The sequence below is a fragment of the Phyllobates terribilis genome, unplaced genomic scaffold (assembly GCF_046119375.1).
Source record: "Phyllobates terribilis strain yellow unplaced genomic scaffold, ASM4611937v1 Scaffold_2__4_contigs__length_985480577, whole genome shotgun sequence".
Classification (NCBI taxonomy): Eukaryota; Metazoa; Chordata; class Amphibia; order Anura; family Dendrobatidae; genus Phyllobates; species Phyllobates terribilis.
This window is the reverse complement of record NW_027362762.1, coordinates 145,367,261-145,380,740: the sequence shown is the minus strand read 5'-3', so window position 1 is coordinate 145,380,740 and position 13,480 is coordinate 145,367,261. Positions and strand designations below refer to the sequence as shown.

The 13,480-nt window shown below is 44.8% G+C and overlaps 1 protein-coding gene across 1 annotated transcript in view; it reads right to left on the bottom strand.

Moving 5' to 3' along the window:
• Window positions 1–11,579, bottom strand: part of ESPL1 (extra spindle pole bodies like 1, separase) — a 41,300-nt gene extending 29,721 nt beyond the window's left edge. Inside the window, exons 1-6 of the mRNA XM_073662946.1 lie at window positions 11,468–11,579; window positions 9,089–9,174; window positions 5,962–7,035; window positions 3,138–3,242; window positions 2,116–2,236; window positions 1,521–1,657 (exon numbers count right to left, since the gene is read on the bottom strand). Coding sequence (XP_073519047.1) covers window positions 1,521–1,657; window positions 2,116–2,236; window positions 3,138–3,242; window positions 5,962–7,035; window positions 9,089–9,169 — 1,518 coding nt within the window. The 5' untranslated portion in view covers window positions 9,170–9,174; window positions 11,468–11,579. The remainder of the gene's footprint in view (window positions 1–1,520; window positions 1,658–2,115; window positions 2,237–3,137; window positions 3,243–5,961; window positions 7,036–9,088; window positions 9,175–11,467) is intronic.
• Between the last annotated feature and the right edge of the window lie 1,901 nt (window positions 11,580–13,480).

Sequence of the window (13,480 nt, the reverse complement as noted above, 5' to 3'; positions counted from 1 at the left end):
AGGAAACTACAAGGCATTTATATAAAGGGAACCTGACAGCGGTGGCCTGCATCTCCATCCAGGGACAGCATGCAGCAGACGCTGGCCGCATGATTCTGAAATGCTGCGGTGGTTTAAAGAGAAACAGAAGGCGCCGGGGGCATGCTGCACAGGAGACTAGTTGTGCAGACAGGTCCCCAGCGCCTAGTCTTTCCGTATACACATATGCAGGGAGACAACTGTCCCTCAAGGGGAGCAAGCAGGGAGAAGCCATTGAGGACCCTCTTGTCTGACTAGTCTCCCGTGCAGCTCGGTCCATGTCGGCTTTTAAAGTATGTTTTTCTCTGAAATGCCGCAGCATTTTAGAGTCAAACATATAAGACGGAAATCAGAGCCGCTGGATCGGTCAGAACATATCAACGGTCAGGTTCCCTTTAATACCAATTGTATTTCAGGTCTAGATAATCATTTGTAAGAAACTTCTACTTCCTCACAATTACAAGTTATATTAAACTTTTACTGCTTATGGGAGCTACAGAGGAGTCAGAGGAAGTAAAGGAAGATGGGTATTTAACACCTAAACCCACTTGTGATGTCCACCGATGTGCGCACGTGCGTCCCCAATGGAGGTAGAGCTCGGCCGCGCTGCTATCACATCATACATTAATACGTATGTATGTATGTTTCACTGTAGCTCCTACTTTGTCGCACAGCCTTATGTTGCTCTGTACATAACCGTCACTTATCTCCTAATACACGTGACTGAATGGTCACATTGCCATGTTAGTTTAGATATAAAACCCAGACAATAATAACCATTGTATACAAAACAGCCATGTGCAATCATTCTTTCCACTGGCTAATAGATATTGCATATTAGCTATGTGGTAGATAAAGCAACAATGGGTTAAATGTTTAATCACCCGGCGGTGCACGTCTTATCATACACCAACCCCCAATAATTTCTTCTTTGATTCTTTCATGTTAAAATTGTGATGCTGACTAGCCTAACACATATGCTTTGATTAAAGGGGCAGCCTCACAGCCAGGGCTGTGGAGTCGGAGCCCATTTTGGTGGAGTCGGTATAAAATACTCCTAAAATATATAATAAATTGGGTGCAGTAGTTCAATGCAGTTTGTGGGGAATATTTTTTCATAAGAATTTGGGAAAGTTACGAAATGTCCTATAAATGTCTATCCTAGTCCTGATCTAAGGGTCTAGACTTTTAGCTGAGATGAATCTGTGCTGTAGTAAATTTATCACTTAAACATGAGCCGTGTTGTGGAGATTTGGCTTACCGACTCCACAACCCTGGTCACAACAGACAGCAATGGACTATCCACAGGTTATGCTGTAAATATCTAACACATGCATGTCCCATCAAAATCACCGATAAAACGTCAATGGTAAAAACAATTTTTGTGTTTTTACGTATGAGGAGAATCACTATTGTCAGAATGAGGCCGTGGTGTGCGCTCTGTGTGTTCAGGTTATTCTGTCACATTATGCATTAAAGGACAATCCCTTTAAACCGTTTACCCTTTCCACAGGTAGCTCAGGATCACCGCCAGGACCTCCGGCTGCAAGTCTCTCACAAAGCGGAGACACCAGATCTGACGCTTCTTTATATTGTCTCTGGCAATAGAACCAATAAGCCATATTGTGTACACAGGAGGCTGAGGAAAAACAGATACAAGCACAATGTTACCACTAGAACATAGATACAAGAGGGAAAAATCAGAAATACAGATCATCTCTGGCTTTTATTGGAAATAATATCAGCAGATATGAATAAAATCATGGCATTATGGGAGCTTGGCAGTGACAGATGGTGCTGCCTCCAGCCAGGGATTGCCACATCCACCTCTGCATCCAAGTCTGGACTGCTGCCCATCATCTATGTATGCCTTGATGAGGACCATGGGCAGCAGAGCAGAACCTGAGCACATAACTACACAAGTCAGGAGATCATTCCATATCAATGCCAACCAGTCAGAAGAGCTAGAGGTCAACCCAAAAAAAAAAAAAAGTATGACGACCAGTCTCCTAATCTACGTCTAAAAAGTGACACTTTCTGTAAACTGGAACTTGACTAACAAATAAAACAGGATTAAAGAGGAGGCGAGTAACAAACCTGCTATATTCAGGAACTCTGTGGAATCCGGAGCAGAGAGGCCGTGTATGGAGATCAGCATCCGGGACACCCAGTCCTTACAGGCTCCCAGAAGTAGCTGCAACTCGGCACATTTCATATCCTGCAAAGAAAAGCAGTACTGATAGCGCTGCTGCAGAACCTCATCTGTGACGTACACATACACGAACATGGGCCGGCACAGCCTTGTGGAGGCACGCATCATGGTACCATACATTGTTACATACATACTAAGAGTAGGAGGCCGTTCTGAACTTTGATTAATACAGGGCTCCATGATGATCCAAGTTTGGTTTAGTACTAAATAGGGGCTGAGGGTCTTGTCTAATACCTGCCTTAAGGCTTAAAGGAAACCTGTCACCAGAAAAAAGGCTATTAACCGGCAGATATGGGGTTAAACTGCAGGTTAATAACGTTATAATGCGGTCCGGCGCCTGCACGCAGCGGGGAGAAAATGAACATTATTCTCCCCGTCAGCGTTCCCGTTTCAGTCACAGGGCGGCGCCATCGCACCATCAGGTGTAGAGCGCCATGATTTATATTGCATGCAGCCATATGCGGAGGAAGTCAGGAGAGATTCGTGTATAACGATTATTTGTGCCAGTGGCCTTAAGTGTATGACCAGCTTTATTGTGTCCGTTCTAAGGCCCCGATTAGTTTCATTTTCTTGCTTTCCTGCCACTGCAGCCGGTGATATCTATAGTCCTGAATCCTACACTACTCCACAAGCACCACCACGTCTGCTCCACCACGTCGGCTCCATAATGTGGCGACATCTCTGGTCAGGACAGCGGAGCCTTTCTACCATCATAGACAGAAGCTAGCCCAAGGGACGTATACACATTTTATTCAGGACTCTGGTAGAGGCAGATTAACAAAAGGAAACTACCAACAAACACCACCACAGATCTGACAGCTTACACGGCACAGTTCACACCAGCGGGTACAATCCTGGACCCCAGCATACAAGTCATCACAACCAGTGTAAACCTTGTCTCCGGTACCTTGCAGTTTTGGAGAAACGAGCAGGCGACGTTTGTAAATTGCTGGAAGCCACAAATCTGCTGCTGTTTTAAGGATCGGAGCTGGCGAGTCCCGTCTTTAGGGACCTGAGGGAAAAACATTCATGTATTCGTACTAAAAATGAAGAAGTGGTCAGTAGGACATTGACATGGAAAAAAAAAAATAAAAAAATGCAGATTTGGTTATTGACCATTTTATTAATCTGCAGGAGACCCAAAGGTTACAAATAAATGGGTTGTCCACTACTCGGACAACGCCTTCTCAATCCGTATGCATCACCCCAGCAAAAAAAAACACTTAGGCTGTGTGCCCACGTAGCGTTTTTCAAGCGTTTTTGATGCGGAATTTCCGCAGCGGAAACGCTTGTAAAACGCTTGGTAACCCGCACCCCATGGTCCCCAATGGGATTCCGCAAGTTCGATGCACATGCTGCGGATTTTTCCGCAGCGTTTATGCTGCGTTCAAAAATCCGCAGCATGTCAATTAATTTTGCGTTTCCGTAAGCGGAATTGCCTTTGTCCAATGCATAAAAAACGCAAGGCAATTCCGCATGTGGAAAACGCATGATAAACGCGCGAAAAATGCGCGATAAATGCGTGCGGAATTCCGCATGCGTTTTTCCGGGAGAGGACTTGCAGAAATGAAGCAGAAATTTTCTTCATAAATGTAACGTGGGCACATAGCCTTATACACGCCTCAGGTGTCAGTGCCATTCCAGTGTTGTTGGCACTAGCTCCCCCGGGGACTGCGTGACATTGGCTGCAGTGATCATGTGACATAACAGGCAGTGGTCACATCACTGTCCCCTCATTCGGATCATGTTACAATGTCACGCAATCCCCGGGAGAGCCAATGCCGACACCACTGGAATGGCGCCGGCACCAGACGTGGGGCATAAATGTTATTTTACTGGGGGGAAACAGAGGGATTGAGAAGTGGTAGTCAGAGTAGTGGATCCTCCCTTTAAAAAAACAAATACTATTGAAAACTAAAACCTTGTGCAGTCTGCTGCTAAGAAAGTAGGCGATAGATGGAAGGTATTATAGGGTTATGCTCCAGTCATTGGTATAGGCTGGCAGTGAATGGACCGATGGCCGATCATTTGCACACAGGTTCCATTCTAGATGGGTCTGCAGAGCATTCATAGGGTTTCCATGACCTAATCTTTGGATCATTGTGGGGGGTGGGGTCCCAGCAGTCTGACCTCCAATAATCAGTAAAGTTATCACCGATCCTACAGATAGGGGGAAATTTGTTTTTCTGAGAATAACCCTTTAATGCCTGCAGATTGGACTACACAGAGGTACCATGGAGATGCAGTAATCTGCACTGGAGCTGTAGACCCACATCGACATTCTGTAATCAGGACTATCCAGGGCGGTGGAGTCAGAGTCATGGAGTCGGAGTCTATTTTGGTGGAGTCTGAATAAAATGGACCGACTCATAAAAATATGTAATAAATTGGGTTTAGTAGTTAAAAGCAGTTTGTGGGGAATATTTTTTCATAATAATTTGGGAAAGTTATGAAATGTCCTATTCCTGATCTAAGGGTCTAGACTTTTAGCTGAGATGAATCTGTGCTGCAGTTTATGTACATGATAAATGTAAGTACATAAGTACATGCTCCTCCTCTACAGATAAGGGGGAAATAAAACAAACACAGGGAAGGAATGCCTGTACTCATCTCAGAACTGCTGGAGTGAACAGAAAAGCAGGATTAAGAGCAAAACAAAGAACAGGTTCTTGCTATTATAACTCATAATGCTTCAAACATAAGTACAATTAAACTGATGAATGAGAATAATGAAGGTGAACAGCAGCTAGAAGAACATTTCATATTCAGTATGTTGGAGATGGAAGGCCACAGTCCTGTTCCCATGACAGAGGAACAAATAGATATTACTACAGAAGAACAGCAAAATGATTCTTTACAATTAGATGATCTTGTTGAAGCTGCTTCCCACCTCTTTCCTATTCATCACATGCCCTGTGTTGTCTGCAAGAGGGACATGCTGCAACTCTGATCAGCAAAGTGAGTGAAATTGGCTATTGCTGACAGTACCCCTAAAATTTATTCCATCTTGAAGAGACATGCTGGAAAAGGGGCAATTGTGTAATTACAAAGTTTTTCACTTTCTCTCAAAGAAGTAGAAGAGTTCAATCGTTCATCAAAACTGACTGTATGAGGCAATTCATTTATACCCTGAAAATGTTAGAGATGTTGGCCATGTGGTTACTGCTTTGTCACCAACTCAAGTCAGTGTAGAGAGGTCGTTCTCTAGCCTTAAAATTATTAGGTCAGATTTGAGGTTATCTATGAAGGAGGATCTGATGGAGGCGATACTATTTCTCAAAACAAATTCATAGACTGCACAAATGTTATTCAGTACATATTTTGTTGAAAACTGTTTTTTCCACTTACTGCAGTGTATAATAAGTTGTAATTATGCAGAAGTTTTTTTGTTCTAAAGTTGTATTCCAATAAATATATTTTATGTTCTATCTAAATAGCTTGATTATTGTATCATATTAATGATTAAAAGCCTGATGTTAACATTTTACTACAGTAAATTTATCACTTAACCATGAGCCATGTATGAGGAAGTCGGAGTTGGAGGTTTGGCTTACCGACTCCACAGCCCTGGGACTATCTGCAAAATTGCTTCACGTTTTATTTCAGATACAATGGTGAAAAGAGATATATCTATATCTATCTATCTCTCGAGCAGTATATCCAGCATTCGTACTGATAAATAATGGAAAAAAACCTCACACTACTACCCTCATCATGATTGCAGTACATACCACAGAAACTTGCTTCTCCACAAGTTTGAAGTGCGCCTCCAGAAACTTGGTCAGACTAAGGACGGCATCTGCTCCGTGCGTTGCTGAATCTGAAATATTCTTGAGGCGGCCGTCCAAACACGAAACTGTAAATTGACAGCATTCACTTACAGCCTGGCACTGCCAACCATCGCCCACGGAGGAGATCCCATCAACGGTCTCTGCCATCTGCATCAAACGTTTTCCAATGTCAAAAGACTTCCTGCCCTCGTGAATTTCAATGGCAAAGCTTAAAAGCGCTTGCGCAGACTGGCAGCAGCGGTCGGCCTCGCTCAGATGTGCAACAGCTCGCTGGACTACCTCTTTTGCCTGGTGGAAGCAGCTGCTTTTACAAAGCACTCGAATCCTCTCCAGTGTCATTTCCACCAGGAAACAAGCCCAAGAATGGGTTAATTTCTCGTGTGTCTGTAAAGGTTTAATCAACAGGTTCTCAAAGAATTCATTAAGGAAACAGGCGTCACTTTGGCTGCAGGATTTCCCTTTGGCGTCAAAAGCCAAAGCTGCATATTTGGCGTGCCGAGATATCGTGATGGGAGCGTCAGCATGGGAACCCGACGTTTCCACCAACATGAGGAACCGCAGGGCATGTAGTCGAAGACCTAGGGCCTCCCGGTTATACGGAGCGGCGCCCGGCTTCTGCTCTCCGGCCACCTTCCACAAACACTGAAAGCAGCTTTTAGCCACAACAGCAAAGTCCGACTCGTTCTGTTGCTCTGAAGGACAATCGTTGAGGTAATAATAGAGGAGGTCCGAGAGCTGAGCGCAGGCCTGGTACGAAGACTCCTGGACAGACACATTTTTCAGAAGGTGAAATAGTATCTTCTCCAAATAGAAAGGTGTTCGCTGCGGACTCGACACACAGAAGCCCCGACTTGCCAGCTCTACCAAGGGCACCAAGCTTTGTAGATGTTGGCCATTGCAGGTGGACTCTGCGGCCCAGTGGTTACAGGCCCGCAGGAGACGATCGCAGACAAAGCGCTGATCGGAGAGGTGATCTGGACGGGACGGATCGCAGGGAACATCTGTCATACATGACTGAAAGGCAAGACATGATATATTAGTGTTACCATCCATACACAAAGATCCAGGGGCAAAGTGGAAGGAAACTAATGAATGAGACAAATCAGCTAACAAATGGCAGCAGCAGCTCTGAGCAGGACCAACAAGTAACTATTACAGACTCATCAGACTACTCCAGAAAAGTGATCTCCAATCCAGCTGTTGCCAGACTACAACTCCCAGCATGTCCAGACTGTAGATCACTGCCTTAGAACATGTATAGACAAAATACTGCAGGTTTTAGAGCAGAGGATTCAAAACATTTGCTGGCCATAAAGGACAGAAGTCAACTTTCAAGAAGTGTTACCATCCAAAGCATTTTGGGCAAATTCAAAGTAAATGTGCGATACCTCCCACCGGTCTGGAAAAGAAGTCTTATTTTCCATATCCTATGAGTCTCCTCCTCTATTTGCACTCCAGAAAGAAAGAGACCACATATTACTAACCAGAATCCCACAATGCCTGGCCGCTATCTCATCCTTCTTCTCTGACAGATTTTCAAAACTTAAACAGGGAAAAAACAGAATTCATCATCTTATTATACCTTCACTATAATTTATGTGAAGCGAAGAGGAAGACCAGCAACCCGATGGCTTGATACTATGAAGATAATGGAGGAGAAGACCCTGATGAACCTACCCAGGCTTGCACAAGATCGATCATCATAGATAGTTCATCAATTAAGTCGCCATGGCTCAATCTGAAGGCCGTCAATAATATAGTTTATGTGAGTTGCTTCCCCCAAGCACAGGCACATCTTATCTACACAGGGGTCAGGAGACACCCATCATATTGATGTATAAGTGGCCTGTGATGGCCACACTGTGCATGGACAACGTGCGCAGCCACCACAGCACAGGCGTGCATGTCCAGATGGTGGGAGCCACACAGAATGGCACTGCGGACCAGGTCTGGCAACGCGGATGGAGCACAAAGTCCTGCATACCCATACAGACCAATGGGACAGTCACAGAAATTACTGAAACTTGTGATGAGTGAATTACCCGGTCAGGTGCCAGACTAAAGCTGCAAAGAGCAGATCTGACTGTTCTGGCAATACAAACATGAATGGAAAATTCCTCAAAATGATAATCACTAGTGGAAAGCTTCCATGTGCCCTGGTCTGTCTCCTGGGCTCTGCTACGAGAACACAGAAGTACACTGCTGCTTGCTATTAAATGATAGCCAAGAGTCAGGACAAGATATAGAAGCATATATCACATCACACATTACCCCGGCACCGATGAGGCAGCTTTTGTAGTGGATCTAAATGGTCGTTGTGCTGTCAGACAACTTAAAGCGCACCTGTCAGCAGGATTGTGCTTCGTAAACCACATACACTGTCAGGTGGGCGACATTATACTGATTAAAATGATACCTTGGTTGATGAAATCCGTCCTGTGGTTCTTTTATAAACTTTATATTAATTTCTGACACAATGAGATTCGGGGCGGCCTTTAGGGAGGGGCTGTAGCTGGTGCTCTCATTATGTATGCTCTGGCCTCTAACAGGTCTCTGTGCTTTCAGTCACCTGCCTACTATTTTACATACTGACTGTGTAATTTCTGTTACAAAGTGAAATTTACAGGTATCATTTTACTCAGTGTAATGTCACCCACCTGACCGTGCATGTGGTTTACTGAGCACAATCCTGCTGACAGATGCGTTTTAATTTGTGAGTTTTGGAAAAATAAAGACATTTACGTCGAACTTTCCTGGGTCTTTGCCTTATTACTACACTGTGTGAATACCGCTGTGTGTGCGTGCGAGAGATTTTGCAAGTCTCCTGGAATGTCTGCTTCAGGCCCAGGTTAAATTGCCAAGTTGGCCAAAAGTGGGTTTTGGGTTGCCGTCTGGGCACTCCGTCTGTAAAAGGTTAGCCGTCACTGGTCTGGACAATAACGTAACGTACATGTCAGTATATCATCTGTCTCCTGAATAAATGAGTGAGATTACAAGAGGACGGCTGCAGTACAACCAGCACCGGCCGAGAGGGACAGAAGAGCCTCCGGCCATCCCAAATCTTTACCTTTAGCTCTGCTTGCAGTTTCACTACACCTTCCAGCGAGGAGGTCAACTTTATAAAGTCTGCGGCTTTATAGGCCTTCATCTTACCTGCAAGGGAAGAAAGCACAGTGGATTAACAAACACGTACACAGTGCGGCTACAGATGACGAGGAGGATCTGAAACGGATTCTGGCAAGAATTTTTTTGCGGATCTGTAACAAAATCCGCATGTTATAACGTGGGACTTTGCTAAGGAATTCACCTCTCGCGAGTCTTTATGAGGGGGCACTCTGGAGTAGACGCTCCTGATTCACTAAGAGGTTACGGCTTTTAATGAGTCAGGCGAGGCGCATAGTACCGTGCACCGCTGTGTGCAACTCGCTACAAACCTTACTCCAGCCCCTGCTTTATGGCGTACTAAACGTCGCCACCCGTCACGAGGCTGTCGAGTGGGAGCAGTCACGCCCTGCACCACTTCCAGCCACTTCGCTGCTAAAAGTCACGTTATTTTGCGCAGCCTCGCATCTGAGAAAAAAAAAAAACTTTTCAAAGCTTTTTTCGCCAGAAATCTGATGAAAAAGCTTTCATGAATCGCCACCTTCGTGTAGATGGGGTTTCTAGAAATCTCATGCCCACTGTAAATTTTTTTTTTAACAGCATAAAATCACCAGCGGTGTGTGGTTCAAATCTGCACCATGTCAATTTCTCATGTGTACACTGAGTTTTACGTGCAGAATTTCCCCATACAATTGCATTATCTATGGAAAATCTGTAGGCAAAAGCTGCATATGCATTAGTGTGCATACGTATAAGGCTGTGTACACACTATGCGTTTAAGCGTTTCCGCAGTGGCAATTCCACTGCAAAAACGCTTGGTAGAAGGTCCGCCATGTTCCCCAATGATAATCCGCATGTGCTGTGCACATGCTGTGGAAATTTCCGCTGTGGATTATCATTGCGGAAAAATCCGCAGCACTACCAATTATTTTGCATAATCGCGGCGTTTTCGCCGCCATTGACTTGCACTGAATCGCTTAATATCAGCATGACTACATGTGCACATATGGATATTAAGCGATTCAATGTGCGGATGGTACTCGGGTTTGGAGAAGAGGAGACTCTCATCCAGACCCAGGTACCATAGTACTTGTAAAAAAAAAAAAAAAAAACAACCTTATATTTACCTTCTGATGGCCCCCGGTCTCCATAGCGATGCGTCCTGGCTCCCCGGCAGTTCGCGATGGTCTAAAAGGACCTGCCATGACGTCATTTAGTCATGTGACAGGTCACATGGCCACGGATGTTGGCGGCCACGTGACCTGTCACATGACTAAATGACGTCACAGCAAGGTCCTTTTACACAACCATGAGACACCGGAAGCATCGGATAAGGAGACCAGGGGCCATCAGAAGGTGAGTATGTGTTTGTTTTTTATTTTTTTTACCATTTTTATTCTTTTTTTTAACTAACTTAGTCACACTATATAAAATACAACAGACCGGACGTAGCGGAGAAAACATGCCGGTTGCATGGATTTATATCGTGTGACCAAGTTGTCAAGAACTTTCCAAGTGATGCTAAAATCGCTTGGAAAGTGCTTGACAATCCGCATGCAAAAATCGCATGTGAATAACGCTCCATTTCCGCATGTCCCTTGCAGGAAAACGCATGTACAATCCGCATGTACAATCCGCATGTACAATCCGCATGCCTTTTTCCTGCCAGGGAGATGCAGAAACGCTCAGGAAAAATCTGGAGCATTTCTGCATGGTGGGCACATAGCCTTACACACATAATCCACACAAGGACTATCATGAAAGTTTTGTCAAATAGCAGGAAGTTTCAAAAACAAAAGCAGCTTTATTTAAAATATGACACACCAAAAAGAGACAGAAATTGCAATGTCAAAATAAAAGCATGTAAAAAACACTCAAAACACAAAGAAAAAAAACGCAAGTAACCTCATAGGTACAGAAATCTGCAACATCGAAAACGCACTAAATACTCATCGTGAGAACGTAGTCTTAAAGGGAACCTGTCACCAGAAAAAAAAACGCTATTAACCTGCAGATATGGGGTTAATCTGCAGGATAATAACGTTATTTACCTGCCCGGCGCCTGATCGCAGCCGAACACTGCAGGGAGGCTATGGCGCTATAGTGGTCGCTCTGAAGTTGTCGCCTGTCATTGGATATTACGGTCAGGATGACAATATAGCTGTGCCGGCTCAGACCAATCCTATTGTATGACCGATCACATCGCGCACACACCAATGGATCTCAGTATGGCTCATGACACCACCGGTCACAGTGACGTCCCGCACTGGCAGTTACACCCGGTGCCTGCCGGTAACCGTATACCCATCACGGCGGGCACACGCCGCCTCTCCTGTACTCACACCGCTCTCCTGTCCGCAGGCTCCGTTCTCCGCAGCTCACTTGTCCGTATTGACTTCCGTCCCTGGATCCCGCCTGCACTATTTTCAAATCTAGCGCCACAACCAATCAGCGTGCCCCATGGATTTTACGTCATCATGGGCGACCAGCCGCAGGGCACGCCGGGAGTTGTAGTCTCTGAGCACACATGCGCTGTGTGCAGTTCTACTAGTTTGGCTGGGAGGAATTGTTCTAGACTGCGCTTTAGCCCAGGCTGTATTCTTGTACTGTAGGATCCGGTTCTGTCCAGGGAGGATTTAGCCGCAGATGTGCTGCTTACGTTACTATAATCTATTTTGGATTTATTTTTAACCCATACTTAAAGGGGTTTTCTCATCTTATTAAAAAGGTAAAATTGCAAAGTGCTTATAAAAACCAACAACTTTGCAATTTACCCCTTAAGTAACAATCCTCTCGTCTCAAGAATTAAGGGATTTTTAATTTTATAGTGTGCAGCTCATTGCCAAGAATACCACCCATCACTACAGTCTGAGAATAGTCAGCGGCTGCTCTTCTCTGGATCCGGTCAGATCTCAGGATCCGGTGAGCACTCAGCCATGTTGCCGGTCCAAACTGTTAGTCTTCAAGAAGCTAGGAGGCAGAGGAGAACTGCTGAAGACAGCATAAGAAAATTCCTTTAACAACTTTTAAAAAACAAGTACTTAAAGGGATCGTCCACTTCATTTTATAAAAGCCCAACATTCTTTAACAAAAAAAAAAACATATACTCATCTACTTTCACTGCTGTCAATCGTTTTTTCTGGCTAAGAAGGAATATGACCACTGAAGCCAGTCAGTGGCCACTGAAGGGCTGCAGCGGTCACCTGATGTTCCCTCTCCAGTGGAAGATCAGCCTCAGTACGGAGAAGCAGTAGCGGTTATGGTGAGTTTGTGCTGTTTTTTTTATTTTTTCATCATTTCAGGACTACCATGGGCCATTTTTAAACTTATAAAAAGTAACATAGTAACATAGTTTTAAGGTTGAAGGAAGACTAAGTCCATCTAGTTCAACCCATAGCCTAACATGTTGATCCAGAGGAAGGCAAAAAAAAAACAAACCCATGTGGCAAACACCAAGCTCCACATTGGGGAAAAAAATTCCTTCCTGACTCCATATGACAATCAGACTAGTTATTATTATTATTATTGATAATTTATATAGCGCCATTGATTCCATGGCGCTGTACATAAGGGGTTACATACCAAATACAGATATCACTTACAGTAAACAAACTAACAATGATAGAACGGTATGGAGGGAAGAGGACCCCGCCCTTGCGGGCTTACATTCTACAGGAATGGGCAAGGAGACAGTAGGTTGGGGGGTTGCAGTAGCTCCGGTGTTGTTGAGGTGGCAGCAAGCAAGGTCATGGCAGGCTGTAAGCTTGTTTGAAGAGATGGGTTTTACGGTTCCGTCTGAAAGATTCAAGTGTGGTGGATAATCGGACGTGTTGAGGCACAGAATTCCATAGGACGGGGCATATTCGGGAGAAATCTTGGAGGCGATTGGGCGAGGAACGAATAAGTGTGGAGGAGAGAAGGAGGTCTTGGGAGGACCGGAGGTTACATGAGGGAATATATCGGGAGATTAGTTCAGAGATATACGGAGGAGAGAGGTTATGGATGGCTTTGTAGGTCAGTGTTAGTAGTTTGAACTGGATACGCTTGGGGAATGGGAGCCAGTGAAGGGATTTGCAAAGGGGGTAGCAGAGGAGTAGCGAGGTGAGAGATGAACAAGTTGTGCAGCAGAGTTGAGGATGGACTGGAGGGGTGCGAGAGTGTTAGCAGGTAGGCCACAGAGGAGGATGTTGCAGTAGTCGAGGCGGGAGATGATGAGGGCATGCACAAGCAGTTTAGTAGATTGAGGGTTGAGGAAAGGATGGATTCTGGAAATATTTTTAAGCTGGAGGCGACAGGAGGTGGCGAGAGCTTGGATGTGGGGTTTGAAGGACAAGGCAGAGTCAAGGGTTACTCCGAG